This window comes from Equus caballus, chromosome 26 (assembly GCF_041296265.1).
Source record: "Equus caballus isolate H_3958 breed thoroughbred chromosome 26, TB-T2T, whole genome shotgun sequence".
Classification (NCBI taxonomy): Eukaryota; Metazoa; Chordata; class Mammalia; order Perissodactyla; family Equidae; genus Equus; species Equus caballus.
The window spans coordinates 46,801,365-46,817,658 of record NC_091709.1 but is presented as its reverse complement, the minus strand read 5'-3'; the positions used below and the strand labels follow the sequence as shown (position 1 = coordinate 46,817,658).

At 52.6% G+C, this 16,294-nt stretch overlaps 4 protein-coding genes across 6 annotated transcripts in view; all 4 read left to right on the top strand.

Annotated features, from left to right (window-relative positions):
• The window catches only part of TSPEAR (thrombospondin type laminin G domain and EAR repeats), a 172,012-nt gene that overhangs the window by 17,525 nt on the left and 138,193 nt on the right, over nt 1–16,294 (top strand). The gene's annotated exons all lie outside the window — the stretch shown is intronic.
• LOC102149876 (keratin-associated protein 12-2-like) lies at nt 1,693–2,710 on the top strand. The gene has a single exon (XM_014736425.3). The coding sequence runs from the start codon at nt 1,793–1,795 to the stop codon at nt 2,456–2,458; it is 666 nt and encodes a 221-aa protein (XP_014591911.2). The 5' UTR covers nt 1,693–1,792; the 3' UTR covers nt 2,459–2,710.
• Nucleotides 8,431–9,189, top strand: LOC102149836 (keratin-associated protein 12-1-like). Its single transcript, XM_005606217.4, has one exon. It carries the CDS (start codon nt 8,491–8,493, stop codon nt 8,917–8,919), a length of 429 nt encoding a protein of 142 aa, XP_005606274.3. The 5' UTR covers nt 8,431–8,490; the 3' UTR covers nt 8,920–9,189.
• Nucleotides 14,389–15,198, top strand: LOC102149791 (keratin-associated protein 12-1-like). Its single transcript, XM_005606216.4, has one exon. The coding sequence runs from the start codon at nt 14,517–14,519 to the stop codon at nt 14,943–14,945; it is 429 nt and encodes a 142-aa protein (XP_005606273.1). The 5' UTR covers nt 14,389–14,516; the 3' UTR covers nt 14,946–15,198.

The window sequence follows — 16,294 nt, the reverse complement described above, 5'->3', positions numbered from 1 at the left end:
TCCTGGCAATGAGCCACCAGGTGCCTTCCTCGTGGATATCTGGTTGTTCTCCTCTTCGTCTCCATGGGTCTCTTCCTGGAGTTTCTGGTTGAAGTGACGCCGTCTAGGAGGTTCCTCCTCAGCTGGAGACTCCCTGTGACTCAGCGGCCACGTGACTCTGGAGTCGAGTCCAGGATGGATGGTGAGGGGCCGTCAGCTGGGGACAAGGGGCCACACACTGTGATTTTCAAGATTCTCCCCAATTTTGAATACCTTGTCCTCTGTCGGCACAAGCACAGTCACACTCGCCACACCAGGGTCCCCATTTTGCTTTGGAAACTGAATGATACAGAAGGTCTTCCCAGAGGACAGGAGCCACGGGGCTGGGTCCTCACTGTGCAGGGTCCACGTTGTTCTAATAACAGCAGTAACAACTGAGTTCCAGCTTTGTGCCAGGTGCAGAGCTAAGCGTTTACGTGGACAGTCTCATCACTGATTAATGATCTGTCCTGCCACCGTTCAAGGGGTGGTGATACCCCACTGGTACAGATGTGCAATTAGGAGGATCTAGAAGGAGCCCATGACGTGGGCACGTTCTTGCCACTGCACACGCGGAAGCGGTGTTTGAAGCTGCCTGGTTTCCCTCTGGAATCTGTGGTCTTTACCATGGTGTCAAATTGTGTTGGGGCTTTAGGGGTTTTCTGATATTCTTGGATATGTATGCTGAAAATTAAAAAATAAAATAAAATTTGGGGATTTTTGTCTTTTATTCTTCAAAACATTCTTATGCTCCAGTGTCGTTCTCCTTTCCTTCTTCCATTGCAATTACTTGTAGGTTTGACTCTCTGATACCGTCTCATAGGCCCTCCTCCTTTTTCTTACTCTTTTTCCCTCTTCCTCAGATTGGATGATTTCTACTGATGTGTCCTCAAGTTCACTGACTCCTTCTCCTTCTGTCAGCCCAGGGTTGTGATGCCTGGTCCTCGGGTTGCAGGATCTGAGTCTGTCCACCGGCCCCTGCACCCTCGGGCCCCACACGGTGGGATTTCCCATGGCTCCTGGACCACACCTGCTTCTGCAGCAGTGTCCTCACCTCACCCCCATGGTTGCCTCTACTGGAAACTGTCTCCTCCCCTCTTCACATCCCCTGTGCCAGCTCTGCATGGCCTCCTCACAGAGGCCCCCAGACCACCCCCCAGCACCCCCATCACTCTCTATCTGCTGAGCCTGTTTCCTTCCCGGGAGTCAGCCCTCTCTGGAATTCTTTCATGCATGAATTTCTTCATTCACTCGTTTCTTCATGGCCCTGGAAGGCTCGTGGGGCCAGGACGTCTCCATGGCCAGCACACAGGATATAACTGTTGCATGAACAAATCAATTCTTGTGTAGACGACCATGAGGCAGGAGTTGGCAAACGCTCCGTGAAGAGCAGGTGTAAGCATTTCAGGCCTTGCGGTCGCATGGTCTCTCCCATCACTGCTCAGCGTTGCCGTGCAAAAGCCGCCCCGGACGACATGTACACGCATGTGTCCAATAAGACTTTATTACAAATGGGCAGCTGGCCAGCTGCGTCCCTCAGACTTCAGTTTGCGAGCCCTGCTTTAATGTGTTCCTGCACAGAATAAGAGCTGAAATACATGATTGCGTCCAGGTCTCCACTGATGGCACGAGACAAATAGGATTGAAAGGACAGAGTCCTCCGAGTGGAGCCAGGGGGCTGCGTGCACAGTGATGGCCTGGAGAAACCCCGCGTGGGGTCAAACCCAGATGTCCTTTCACAGAGGAAGGAATCGGCCTGAAGCCAAACTGATTTATGGTGGAGCATAACACAGAGGAGTGCGTCCCCGGACAGGAAGCTGCAGGGACCATGGTGGAAACAGCCAGGAGGAAGTCAACAGTGTGCTTCCGTGTTGCCGGGACACCCACTATCGGGTATAAAGGCTGCCCTGGGAAGGAGCCTGCAGACACCACCGCCTCCACCCCACCACCAGCCCAGCCCCACATCACCATGTGCCACACCAGCTGCTCCTCAGGCTGCCAGGCCGCCTGCTGCTCGCCCAGCCCCTGCCAGGCATCCTGCTGTGTGCCCGTGAGCTGCAAACCTGCCGTGTGCACACCCGTGAGCTGCCAGCCTGCTGTGTGCACACCCGTGAGCTGCAAACCAGCTGTGTGTGTGCCCGTGAGCTGCCAGTCAGCCGTGTGCACACCCGTGAGCTGCCAGCCTGCTGTGTGCACACCTGTGAGCTGCACACCAGCTGTGTGTGTACCTGTGAGCTGCCGGTCAGCAGTGTGCACACCTGTGAGCTGCAAGCCCACTGTGTGTGTGGCCCCCTCCTGCCAGTCCTTCGTGTGTGCCCCCGTGAGCTGCAGGCCTGCTGTGCTTGTGTCTGCCCCCTGCCAGTCCTCCGGGTGCTGCCAGCCGTCCTGCCCCACCCTGGTCTGCAGACCCATCTCCTGTAGCTCCCCTTGCTGCTATTGACCACGAGTCCCTTCTCAGCTGCATCAGTGCAGACGGGTCCTCACCTGTACCCCTCCCTGAAAAATCCTCAATGGCCTTGCTGGTTCTGCACATGGCAGATGAAAAGCGTGCTCAACGGACCCTCAGAACTCTGATCGGGATCCCTCCATGACCTTGCACATCCCCTCAGGGAAGCCCTGGGTCTCGGGGACCTTCTCTGTCTCCGGCAGGAAGCCAAAACCTATGTGAACCAAATAAATCATGCTTTCCCAATGCAGCTTCTCCCTCTATTTTCTCTTCAGATATTTGTGAAGTTCTTTCCTTGCAGTTTACAAATCACAAGCAATCTTCCTGATGGCTTCCTCTTCCTGATGGCTCAGCTGAAGGTGTGGGGCCTTTGGTGGGTGGAGGGGGAAAGGAGATGTCCCCACCTTGGCCACCAGAGACTCACATCGTGGATAGGGAAGAGCAGAGGAAAAAAATTCTATCCTCCTGAGTAGGGGATTGGAATCAGGCCTGGGCCCCAAGTCCTCTGAGGAAACCTAGAGGATTACTACAAGACGGAGGGCAGGAAACTCTCACACAGTCCCCCCACAAATGCAAAGCGGAGTCTGGCATCCTAAGGAGGAGCGTCAGGGAGTGAGAGAGCCTCCTGCTCTAGGTCCCAGGCACAAGGGCCTGCTCAAGACTGACACTGGGACAGGATGGGAGAGGGCTCCCCTGCCTCCCGACTCGCCCGGCCAGCACAGCTGTGTGAGCAGCAGCCTCCACCTGCGAGGGGCCGCTGTGTGTTGAGGTTCCCTGGGGGTGCCACGCACGCCGGGGCAGCTGAAAACTTAGGAAGGAGCAAGAATGCTCTGCCTCCAGCCCTGGCCCTAAGCACAAGCCACCGGCAGCCCACCATAAGAGGAATCTGAAGTCTTAGGTGTCCTGAAGGTCATCAAAATAACAACAAAAGCCAAACCAAGGTCAGCATCTGACCAAGTTGCTTCAAACCACACACCCCTGCCCCCCACTGATGACCTGACAGAAGAGACACACCTATTTCCAGGAGGAAACAGTGTTTGTGTTCATTTCAATTAATATGTGATGTCTGCTATTCAATCAAAACTTAGATGTTCGAAAAAGCAGGGAAAAATCAGTCCACTCTCAAGAGACAAAGTAATCAACAAAACTGGGCTAAGAAATGACCCTGATGTTGGAGCTATCAGAGAGAAATCTTAAAATGACTATGACTAGCGCAATGAGCCAGAGAAAGACAAATACTGTATGATCTCGTTTAGATGTGGAATTAAAAACAAGAAAACTGTTGTCTTAGATCCAGATGCCTTCCTTGTGGTACCTGCTGCTTCTCCTCTGCTCCGTCTCTGTGGTTTTCTTCCTGGAGTTTGCAGTTCAAGTGACGCAGTTCAGGAAGCTCCTCCTCAGCTGGAACTCACTGTGATTCAGTGGATATGTGGTGTCTGGAATTGGAGCCCAGATTGCATGATGAAGGGCCGTCAGTTGGGACAGGGGGCCCCACATCATGATTTTCAAGGTCCTCGGCAATTTGAATACCCTGTCCTCTGTCTGCACAGGCACAGTCAGCCTTGCTTGACTGGAGGTCTCCCATTTTGCTTTGGAAACTCAGGGATCCGGAAGGTCTTCCCAACTGATGAGAGCCAAACTGTTGTATTCTTCACTGGGGGGTGCTGGGACCGTGTTATTGCAGTAAGAATAATAATAACAAAGTTCCAGTTTTGACTAGATGCTGTGCTAAGCACTTTATGTGGATTATCGAATAATTGATTAGGTACCAACCTTTACTACCATTCGTTGGTGATACCCCATTGGTATAGGTACTCAATCAGGAAGATTTAGAAGGATTTCCTGATGTGGGCAGATTCTCATCACCACAGATGGGGAGGTGGCGTTTGCAGCTCTTGGTTTCACTCAGGAATCCATGGTCTTTATCATTTTGCTAAATTATGTGGGGGCTTTAGAGGTTCAATAATGACATATCCTGAAGTCCTGAATCAGCTGGGACAGACGAGAGCAAGGGGAAGGCAGATGACAGTATCAATCATTTTGGGTCCGTGGGGAGCATGGCTTCGGTGGATGAGCACCGTGGACGCCCAGCATCACACCTCAGCATTGCCCACCTAGTCAGGCAGCACTAGGTGGCTGCAGACAACCCCTCTGCAGGGGGCGCCCAGGGGGACCGAATGTGGAGCGAGGGGCTGAGCTGGCCATGCCGGATTCCTCTCCCCACCCAAGGATCCCATCATCCTGGCCCCTGCACAGCAGGTTTGGGAGAGAGTGGAGACAGCGTGGAGTTCCCTGATACTCCTCCACAGGGTGGGAGGCAGTGGGCTGGAGCGTGGATTCCGTGTTCCTCCTTGCCTCCCCTGGCTCTCTCTCCTCTTTCCACGTTGAACACAGCAGGTTCTCCATGGTGGGTGCCATTTCACAGGAGGTGGCCGTCCCTTGGGGCAGTGCTGCTCCCTCCTCCAGGGTCGTCTCTTTCGCACGATCTCCCTTTGACTGTGACCACAGGTCAAAACCATATTTAAAAGAAAGATTTCGGGACAGCCACACGTGACCACATGTCCAAATATGACCTAGTTACTGAGAAACACATTTAAATCAGTCAGTCTCCTTCAAGTTCATTACTAGATGAGCAAACACGATGCTCTCTTTTTGGCTTCCTGCTGTTTCAGGCTCTACCCGGGCCCGTTTCTGGTCTACCCAATGGGCGTCCTTCGGAATTGCTTGCAGCGCAAGTCAGCTCTTGAGGAATTCTGTCAGCTTTTGTTTATTGAAAATGTTTCATCTCACCCTCGGTTTTGAAGGATTTTTTTCCAGGGCCTCGCTATAGACTTCTTGATTGCCATATTTGTCTTCAGCGTTTTACTGATGTCCTCCCACGGCCTCCTGGCCTCCATTGCTTCTGATGAAACGTCAGCTGTTGTTACGGTTTTCCTTGTACGTCAAGGGTTTTTTTCGTTCACTGCTTTGAAGATTTTTCTGTCTCTTTTTGATTTTCATCTTTTGAACTAGTGTGTGCCCATATGTTTTTCTTTGTATTTGTCTTGCTTCAGGTTTTCTCGGATTCTTGGATCTGTAGGTTAGTATTTTTTAAAATCAAGTTTAGAAAAATTCGTCATTATTTCTTCAAAACATTTTCATGCTTCCCTATCATTCTCTTGTTTTCTGAGGATGCAGTTACATATGTGATAGACTCTTTGATATTGTCTCACAGGGACTTTTCATTTCTCTTACTTCTTCTTTCTTTCTCTTCTTCAGACTGGAGAATTTCTATTTACGTGTCTTCAGCTTCACTCACTCTTCTTCCGTCTTCCATCTGCTGTGAGTGCCCCCCCAGTGGACATTTAATCTCCAGTCTTGTGCTTTTCTGCTCTAGAATTCTCCTTTTTCACAGTCTGCATTTGTCTACTGAGATTTGCTGTCTGTTCCCTCATGGAAATGATGTTCCTTTAATTCGTGGAAGATAGTGCCTTTGATTCTTTAAACATATTTATAGTAGCTGCTCAAAGTTATTGTTTGCCAAGCCAATCTCAGGTCCTTTCTATTGAGTGATTTTTTCTTTAACTGTGAGTTACATTTTCCTTTATCTCCTTATGTCTAGTGATTTTTGATTGTATATTGGAAATTATGATAGTACGTTTTGGGAGCGTGTGTTCTATTGTCTCTTACTGACCATTGATTTTTTCTACCAGACAGTCTGTTACTTAGTGCTCGCCTTGAACTCCTGCAGGCTTGGTTTTACACTCTGTTAGGGTGGATTGGAGGTAAGTCCAAAGTGCTTCCTAAGCTCGATACCTTGGTGGGACTCAACTTCCAAACTGTGTTCCTGGGAGAATCTGGCTGTGGGTTGGCTGGGCTTTGTAGGGCAGGTCTAGAGTATGTCTTACCCTGGGCTGTGGTCCCTCCTCCTTAGCTACGACGGTACGGGTGTCAATGGCATGCTAGGGGCGTCCACTCTCAGTCCTATAGCAGCTCCTCAGTGTTAAGCCTCTGGAGATCTTTCCCTGAGTATAGACAACCCACCTTCTTCCAAGATTTACAGGGGCCTCTCACCCAGACTCCTGCACAGGTCCCTTCTTTTTGACGCCCCCACTCTTCTCATTCTAGGTGCTGCCACTGCCCAACGCTGAGCTCTTTCTCCTCAGCAGAGCAGGGTCTTCATATTCTGCTCCAACTCAAGCTCACTGTTCTGCATTTGGGAAGTTGGCCCCAGGCAGAGACCTGGTCTGGGTGCCCGTGGAGCTCATCTTGTACGCTTCTTTTCTCTCAGGAGTCACAGTCTGTTCTGCTTGTTGACCACGGCCTGAAAAGGATGTCTCTTCATTTTCCCTGAGTTGTAGAGTTGATGGGAGGGCTTGTCTGGTACTAGTCATTCTGTGAAGTTTTCCCAGTATTGTTTTGTTCTCCATATTCATCTTCTGGGTAGTCTCGAAGGTTCGTGGTCCATGCAACAGTGGTAGTGGTTTGAGGAGGTCTTTGGGTACCATTCCTCTTTGTCTCAGTGTGGAAGCAATGGAGAGAGGCAGCTGTCAGGCAGGTGGAGCAAAATCCACCTGCTGTCACTGAGATAACAGTTGGAGGACTTGGCTGGGAGCGTGATTTCTAGAACTGAATGAAGCGGATTCTTCCATTGGGACAGGCCATCCTGGAAAACCACAGACCACCCACGGGGTCCGACTCTGTGTGTTGAGATTGCCCTGGCCAAGCAGTGCAGACCAGTGTTCCCTGCAGGGAGGCAGGCAGGTCTCACGCCTTTTTCCAGGGTCACCCCTGTGGTGATCCTCGCCCCTCTGCCAGGGGTAGTGAGGAGTGGGTGGGTGTAGGGTGGGCCCAGAGTGTAGTGGGTGTCTCCCCTGTGGAGAACTCAGGAGTGGGGCACAAACAGGTCCTGCCCATGAGTGTGTGTCTGGGCCCAGGCGGCTGTGCATTTGTGGAATGCGTGCACCACACTGAACTGTGTGTCAGTGTATAGGGACCTGCTGCAGAGAAATCTTGTAAATCCAGCCCTGGGTCTGTCACCTCAGGAGCTACTTGTTCAGAAATACCATCTACTGCATTAACTTCTCAAAACTCCCTCACTCAAGGGTGGAGTGGAGGCGAAGTAAAAGGGACCTTGAATTGTAAAAATGGTACAGAGGGTTATCCAACTTCATAATCCATGCTTTACAGTCGGCAGCACCGGGGAGGGCAGACTGTACTGCATGAGACTCACTCTGCCACCCTCCCTGTGGGCTCCACGGGGCTGTGGAAGGACAGGAAGAGCCCCAGGGAGGAGGCAAGAGCATTGCTGGACTCCAGGGACTGTGTTCCCTCCCCTTGGCTGTCCCAAACAGGCAGTGCAAAGACCCGCTCCCAGACAAGGCACCCCCATACCCAGGTCCCAAGTGACCCCGTGGTGACATCCGCAGGCCACACAGCTGCCTGGGGTGCTCTGCTGGAAATGTCCAGAGTCGGACCTTCCACATCCAGCCCACATCTCTCCAGCCGCAGCCCCCAGGTGCCCTCCACTCGCCCCTGCACACATCCCTGGGGAGTGTTGGGTCGAGCTGTGCTCTTTGTGGGGCTGTGTCTCCATGCAGGAGGTCACTGGCTTTCTTCATCTCCCTTCTCTAACTGTGAGGCTTCCTCCAGACAAAGATCCAAGGTCACCCCTCCCACAAGTTCTCTGTGACCACACCCTTCAGTCTGCACTTGCCCTTTAGGTGCGAGGTCTCCGTCTCCTTCCTGTGCAGCCACCAGGCCAGCCCTCAGTCCAGCTCGAAACCCCAGGACACACTCCGGTTTCCGGGTGTAACAAGAGCTGGAGGAAGGGGCAATTAGTCATGAGGTTAGAGCCAAGCCAACAACACAACGTCTACACCACAGACCAAGTTCTGGGAGCCAGGCTGGAAGAAGCAAAACAAGGAAGACAACATCGTGTCCCGTGTTGTGTAGACACCTGCCGCTCGGGTATAAAGGCCGCCCCGGGAAGGAGCCTGCAGACACCACTGCCCTCCTGCTCCACAGCAGCCCAGCCCCACGCCAGCATGTGCCACACCAGCTGCTCCTCAGGCTGTCAGCCGGCCTGCTGCACACCCAGCCCCTGCCAGGCGTCCTGCTGTGTGCCCGTGAGCTGCCAGCCAGCCGTGTGCTCACCTGTGAGCTGCCAGCCAGCCGTGTGCTCACCTGTGAGCTGCCAGCCCTCCGTGTGTGTGGCCCGCACCTGCCAGTACTTCTTGCGCGTGCCTGTGAGGTGCAAGCCCACCGTGCTTGTGGCTGCCCCTTGCCAGTCCTCTGGGTGCTGCCAGTCCTCCGTGTGTGGGGCCCCCTCCTGCCAGTCCTTCGTGCGTGTGCCTGTGAGCTGCAAGCCTGCCATACTTGTGGCCCCCTCCTGCCAGTCCTCTGGGTGCTACCAGCCGTCCTGCCCCACCCTGGTCTGCAGACCCATCTCCTGCAGCTCCCCTTGCTGCTATTGACCGCGAGTCCCTTCTCAGCTGCATCAGTGCAGATGGGTCCACACCTGTAGCCCTCCCAGAACGAGTGGGCCTCCAGCTTCTGCACACGGCAGATGGAAAGCGTGCTCACCGACCCCTCTGAACTGCATGGTGAGGATGTGGCAGGATGATCTGGATCCCTCCTTGACCTGCCCATCCCCTCACGGAAGCCCTGGCTCCCAGGGTCCTTCTCTGTCTCCAGCAGGAAACCAAACCTCCTTGTGAGCAAAATAAATTGTGATTTCCAATGCAGCCTGTCTGTCTATTTTATCTTCATATACATTTTTGGAGATTGACACCTGAGCTGACAAGTGTGTCCAATCTTCTTTTTTTTCCCCTGCTTTTTCTCCCCCAATTCCCCCCAGTACACATTTGTATATTTCAGTTGTGGGTCTTTCTAGTTGTGGCATGTGGGATGCAGCCTCACCATGGCCTAATGAGCAGTGCCATGTCCACGCCCAGGATCTGAACTGGTGGAAACCTGGGCCGCCGAGGAGGAATGCACAAACTTAACCATTCAGCCACAGGGCCAGCCCCATTGTGTTCACAGCAGAATGTGTGAACTTAACCACTCCGCCACGGGGCCGGCCCCATTGTGTTCATATATTTTGAAGTTCTGTCCTTGAAGGTGTTTACAAATCACAGGGACAGTAGCCCCTCCACTGAGCCCCCTTCCCGATGGCTCAGCTCATGGTGGGGTGGTCCTCGGTCGGTGGAGGGAGTGAGGAGGAGGTGCTCTCCCCATGCTGAGCCCCCTGAGACTTGCAGTGTGCATGGGGAAGGGCAGAGGGAACAATTGCCTCCCCCTCAGTGGGTCCCGCATGGTCCTTAAAGGATTACTACAAGACGGGGTGCAGGAAACTCTCACACACCCCTCAAATACAAAGCAGAGTCTGGCCGTCCCAAGGAGGAGTGAGAGGAGTTGAGAAAACTTCACCCCCCAGGTCCCAGGAACAATGGCCTGCTGAAGATGACACTTGAACAGGACACCAGAGAGCCCTCCTGCCTCCTGTCTCACCTGGCCAGCACAGTGGTATGAGCAGCATCCATCGCCACCTGGAAAGGCTGATGGGTGTTCAGTGCCCCTTCATGTGCCACCTCTCAGGGGGAGCTGACAACTTCGGGCAGAGCAGGAGGTCTGTTCCCCCAGCTGTGACCCTAAGCAGAAGCTGCCAGAAGCCCGTTGCAGGAGGAATCGGAAGTCCTTGGTACCATGAAAGTCATCACTAGAACAAGAAAACCCAAACCAAGGCCACCATCTGACCAGGCTGATTCAAACCTCCCCACACAGAAACTGCTGACCTGACAGAAGAAGAGACACACCCACTTCCAGGAGGATAGTGTTCATGTCCATTTAGATTAATACACGATATCTGATATTCAGCGAAACTTAGAAGCCATTCAACAAAGCAGGGAAACATCAGTCCATTGTCAAGAGACAAAGTAATCAACAAAACTGGGCTCGGAAATGACCCAGATGTTGGAGCCAACAGACTGAAACCTTAAAATAACCATGAGCAGTGAAAGAAGCCAGGCCGAGAGAGACAAGTAATGTTTGCTCTCCCTTCTGTGTGGGATCTCTGAAAACCCCGAACCCATAGATACAGACGCCTTCCTGGTGGTTGCCTGGTTGTTTTCCTCGTCTTCCTCTACTTGGGTCTCTTCTTGGAGTTTCTGGTTGACGTGACCCAGTTCAGGAAGCTCCTCCCCTCTGGAGACTCCCCGTGGCTCACTGGCCATGTGGTTTCTGGAATCGGAGCCCAGGTGTGATGGTGAAGGGCCGTCATTGGGGACAGGGTCCCCACACCATGATTTTCAAGGTCCCTCCTAAGTTTAAATGTGGTGCCGTCTGTCTGCACAGGCACAGTCATACTCTCCAGGCTGTGGGTCCCCCATTTTGAGTTGGAAACTCAGGGATCCAGAAGGTCTTCCCAGCTGACAAGAGCCACAGGATTTGGCTTGTCACTGGGCAGTGTGGGGACCACACTATCACAGTAACAACCATGTAGTGAGTTCCCGCTTTGTGCCTGGCAGTGTGCTGAGAATCTTATGTGGATTATCTCATAATGCAACAGTTACCAATCTTTAACACCATTCAAGGGGTCAGTGATGTCCTATTGCACACACGTTCAATCAGGAAGATTTAGAAGGATTTCCTGATGTGGGCAGATTCTCATCACTGCAGATGGGGAAGTGGCATTTGCAGTTCTCGGTTTCACTCTGGGATTCCGTGGTCTTCATCATTTTGCCCAATTATGTGGGGGCTTTAGAGGTTCAATAATGACATATCCTGAAGTCCTGAATCAGCTGGGACAGATGAGAGCAAGGGGAAGGCAGATGACAGTATCAATCATTTTGGGTCCGTGGGGAGCATGGCTTCGGTGGATGAGCACCGTGGACGCCCAGCATCACACCTCAGCATTGCCCACCTAGTCAGGCAGCACTAGGTGGCTGCAGAAAACCCCTCTGCAGGAGGCGTCCAGGAGGACGGAATGTGGAGCGAGGGGCTGAGCTGGCCATGCCGGATTCCTCTCTCCACCCAAGGGTCCCTTCATCCTGGCCCCTGCACGGCAGGTTTGGGAGAGAGTGGAGACAGCATGGAGTTTCCTGACGCACCCTCACAGGGCGGGAAGAAGTGGGCTGGAGCGTGGATTCCATGTTCCTCCTCACATCCCCTGGCTCTCTGTTCTCTTTCCACACGGGCCACAGCACATTGTTCCATGGGGGGTGTCATGTCGTGGGAAGCGGTTATCTCTCAGGGCAGCAGTGTTCCCTCCTCTGAGGCTGTGCCCATAGGACCCTCTGCACCTGGTCTGGGCATGGGGACTCCCCCACGAAGCCCTGGGTTGAGTCACACATCCCAGTATTGTCACTCCAGGGTTGAAGACCACTTGGGCTAAAGCATGGTCAGAAGTTGGAAAACCAGGGAACCAGAGCCTCCGTGAGACCACACAGTGGGATGACCTTGAGCTTGATGGACAAGCCACAAGTCCACGAGGTCAGCTCTTCCATGCTCCTCCTGTGGCCCTGACTACAGGTCAAAACCACGCTTAAGGAGAATTTGGGGCAGCCACATGTGACCACATGTCCCAATATGCCCTAGTTCCTGAGGGACACATTGAAAACAGTCCATTGCCTTCTGGTCTATTACTAGCTGAGTGAACGGGAGTCGTTGATATTTACCCTGCTGAAGGTTTGGATGCACCTGCGTCCATTTCTGTCCTCCCTAATGGGCATCCTTCAGTGTTTCTTATAGTGCAGATCTGTTGGTGAGGAATCTCTCAGCTTTTGTTTATTGAAAATGTTCCATTTCACCCTCAATTTTGTAGGATTGTTTTTTATCCTAGAGGTTAGATATAGAAGTCTTGCTTGGCACTTTCGGCTTCTGCATTTTAGTGATGTCATCCACTGCCTTCTGGCCTCTGTTACTTCCGATGTCAGGTGTTGTTATCTTTTTTCTTGCATGTAAAGTGGTTTTTCTCTCATCACTTTTTAGATTTTTCTCCTCATTTTTGGTTTTCATCGCTTTAACTACAACGTGCCCAGATATATTATTCTTCGTATATATCTTTCTTTGGGTTTCCAAGATTCTTGGATCTCTAAGTAGGTTTTTTTTAAAATCATGTTTAGGAAAGTTGTTCATTATTTCTTCAAACCATTTTCATGCTTCCCTATCATTCTCTTGTTTTCTGAGGCTGAAGTGACATATCTGATGGACTCTTTGATATTGTCTCACAGGCTGTTTTCATTCTCTTAATTCTCCTTTCTTTGTCTTCTTCAGACTGGAGAATTTCTATTCAAATGTCTTCACATTCACCTCTCTTCTAACACCTTCCAGCTGCTGTGGCCCCCCCACCCCCGCGCCCCCACCGCCACCGCGTTTACTTTCCACTCTTGGGTTTTTCTGTCCTAGAATTCTCCTTTTTTCATGGCTTCCATTTCTCTGCTGAGATTTTGTATACGTTCACCTGTGGAAATCGTATTTTCCTTTAAATCTTTGAAGATATCTCCTTTGATTCTTTAAACACAGTTAGAATAGCTGCTCTAAAGTCATTGTTTGCCCAGCCAATATCTGGACCATCTCAGGTTTCATTTCTATGTATTGATTTCTTTCTTTAACTGGAAATTACATTTTCGTGCATCTTTTTATGTCTAGTGATTTTTGCGTGTGTACTTGGAATTGTGGCAATACTTTCAGAGAGTGTGCAGTCTGCTGTCTTTCCTGAGTGTTGATTTTTGTTCTAGCAGACAGTCTGTTTCCAGGTGCTCACCTTGAACTCGTGCAGGCTTGGTTTTACGCTCTGTGAGGGTGGATCTGAGGACAGTCTGAAGTGCTTTGTAAGCTCTGTACCTTGGAGGGACTCAGCTTCCAAAGTGTGTCCCCAGGAAATCTGGTCATGGCTTGGCTGGGCTTCGTTAGGGTAGGTCTAGAGTAGGTCTTACTCTGGGGCCTGGTCCCTACTCCTTAGATGCAACTAGGTGAGATCTCAGTGGGCTGCTGGGGGAGCCCACTCTCAGTCCTGTAGAAGCTTGTCAGTGCTCATCCTCTGGACGTCTTGCCCTGAGGACAGACAGCCTGCCGTCTTGCACAGATTTACAGGGGGCTCTCACACACTTACACAAAGGGTCTAGCCCGGGGGAGGACGGAAGAGACATTGCTGGACTTCATTGAGAGAGTGACTGTGTTCCCTCCCCTTGGTTGGCCAAAACAGGCAATGCAAAGACCCAGTGCCTGACTTGGCAACTCCTTGCCCTAGTCCCAAGTGACCCCATGGGGGCATCTGCAGGCCAAAGGGGTTCCAGTGGTGCTGCCCTGGACATGTGCAGAGACGGGCCTTCCACTACCAGCCCACACCTCTCCTCTCCCCTCTCCCCAGGGCACCCTCCACCTGCCCCTCCACACATCCCTGGTGCACACTGGGTCTGGCTCTGCTCTTTGTGGGGGTTCCTGTCCATGCAGCAGGACCACTGGCTGTGTTCATCTCCCTTCTCTAAGTGTGGGGCTTCCTGTGGACATGGATCCAAGGTCACACCTCCCAGAAGTTCTCTGTGACCACAGCCTTCAGTTTGCACTTGTCCTCTGGACGATGGTCTCTGTCTCCCTCTTGGTTGCCTGCTAGTGCTGGACTCGAGCTCGAAGCTGCCATGAGACGCTGTGCTCTCCTTGGTCTTCCCAAGACCCTTCCTGACCCACTGAGGACGCTGTTCCAGGACCATCGTCACACAGAGAGGGAAATTGGGAGATGCACATTTTTGGATTCACACAAACTAATTCATGTAAAATGCTAAGGAACAAGGCAGAATCCAGATGGGGCCAGTAGGACGTACAGCAGGTTTCCGGGTGCAAGAAGAGCTGGAGGAAGGGGAAGTTAGTCATGAGGCGAGAGCCAAGCCACCAACACGACGTCTACACCACAGATCAAGTTTTGGGTGCCAGCCTGGAAGAAGCAAAACAAGGAAGACAACATCATGTTCCATGTTGTGTAGACACTTGCCGCTCGGGTATAAAGGCCGCCCCGGGAAGGAGCCTGCAAACACCACTGCCCTGCTCCTCCACAGAAGCCCAGCCCCACGCCAGCATGTGCCACACCAGCTGCCCTTCAGTCTGTCAGCCGGCCTGCTGCACACCCAGCCCCTGCCAGGCATCCTGCTGTGTGCCAGTGAGCTGCCAGCCTGCCGTGTGCACACCTGTGAGCTGCCAGCCAGCTGTGTGCACACCCGTGAGCTGCCAGCCCTCCGTGTGTGTGGCCCCCACCTGCCAGTACTTCTTGCGTGTGCCTGTGAGGTGCGAGCCGACCGTGCTTGTTTCTGCCCCCTGCCAGTCCTCTGGGTGCTGCCAGCCCTCCGTGTGTGGGGCCCCCTCCTGCCAGTCCTTCGTGCGTGTGCCTGTGAGCTGCGAGCCTGCTGTGCTGGTGTCTGCCCCCTGCCAGTCCTCTGGGTGCTGCCAGCCATCCTGCCCCACCCTGGCCTGCAGACCCATCTCCTGCAGCTCCCCTTGCTGCTATTGACCACGAATCCCTTCTCAGCTGCTCTCCTTGCTGATGGGTCCACACCTGTACCCTCCCGGAACGAATGGGCCTCCAGCTTCTGCACGCGGCAGATGGAAAGCATGCTCAGCAACCCCTCTGAACTCCGGGGTGAGGATGTGGCAGGATGACCTGCCCGTCCCCTCAGGGATGCCCTGTCTCCCAGGGTCCTTCTGTGTCCCCAGCAGGAAACCAGCCCCATTGTGAGCAAAATAAATTGTGCTTTCCCAGTGCAGCCTGTCTGTCTATTTTATCTTCATATGTATTTTTAAAGATTGACACCTGATCAGACGAGGGTGTCCAATCTTCTTTTCTTTTTTCCCCTGATCTTTTGCCCCAAATCCTCCCAGTACATACTTGTATATTTCAGTTGTGCGTCCTTCTAGTTGTGGCATGTGGGACGCAGCCTCAGCATGTCCTAAGGAGTGGTGTCGTGTCCGCGCCCAGGATGTGAACCAGCGAAACTCAGGGCTGCCACAGCAGAATGTGTGAACTTAACCACTCGGCCACGGGGCCGGCCCCATTGTGTTCATATATTTTGAAGTTCTGTCCTTGAAGGTGTTTACAAATCACAGGCCCTGTAGCCCCTCCACTGAGCCCCCTTCCCGATGCCTCAGCTGATGGTTGGGGTGGTCCTCGGTCGGTGTAGGGAGTGAAGAGGAGGTGCTGTCCCCATGCTGAGCCCCCTGAGACTTGCAGTGTGCATGGGGAAGGGCAGAGGGAACAATTGCCTCCCCCTCAGTGGGTCCTGCATGTTCCTTAAAGGATTACTACAAGATGGGGTGCAGGAAACTCTCACACACCCCTCAAATACAAAGCAGAGTCTGGCCGTCTCAAGGAAGAGTGAGAGGTGTTGAGAAAACCTCGTCCCCCAGGTCCCTGGAACAAGGGCCTGCTGAAGATGACACTTGGACAGGACACCAGAGAGCCCTCCTGCCTCCCATCTCACCTGGCCAGCACAGCGGTGTGAGCAGCATCCATCGCCACCTGGAAAAGCAGATGGGTGTTCAATGCTGCTCCATATGCCACCTCTCAGGGAGAGCTGAGAACTTCGGGCAGAGCAGGAGGTTTGTTCCCCCAGCTCTGGCCCTAAGCAGAAGCTGCCAGAAGCCCGTTGCAGGAGGAATCGGAAGTCCTTGGTACCATGAAAGTCATCACTAGAACAAGAAAACCCAAACCAAGGCCACCATCTGACCAGGCTGATTCAAACCTCCCCACACAGAAACTGCTGACCTGACAGAAGAAGAGACACACCCACTTCCAGGAGGATAGTGTTCATGTCCATTTAGATTAATACACGATATCTGATATTCAACGGAACTTAGAAGCCA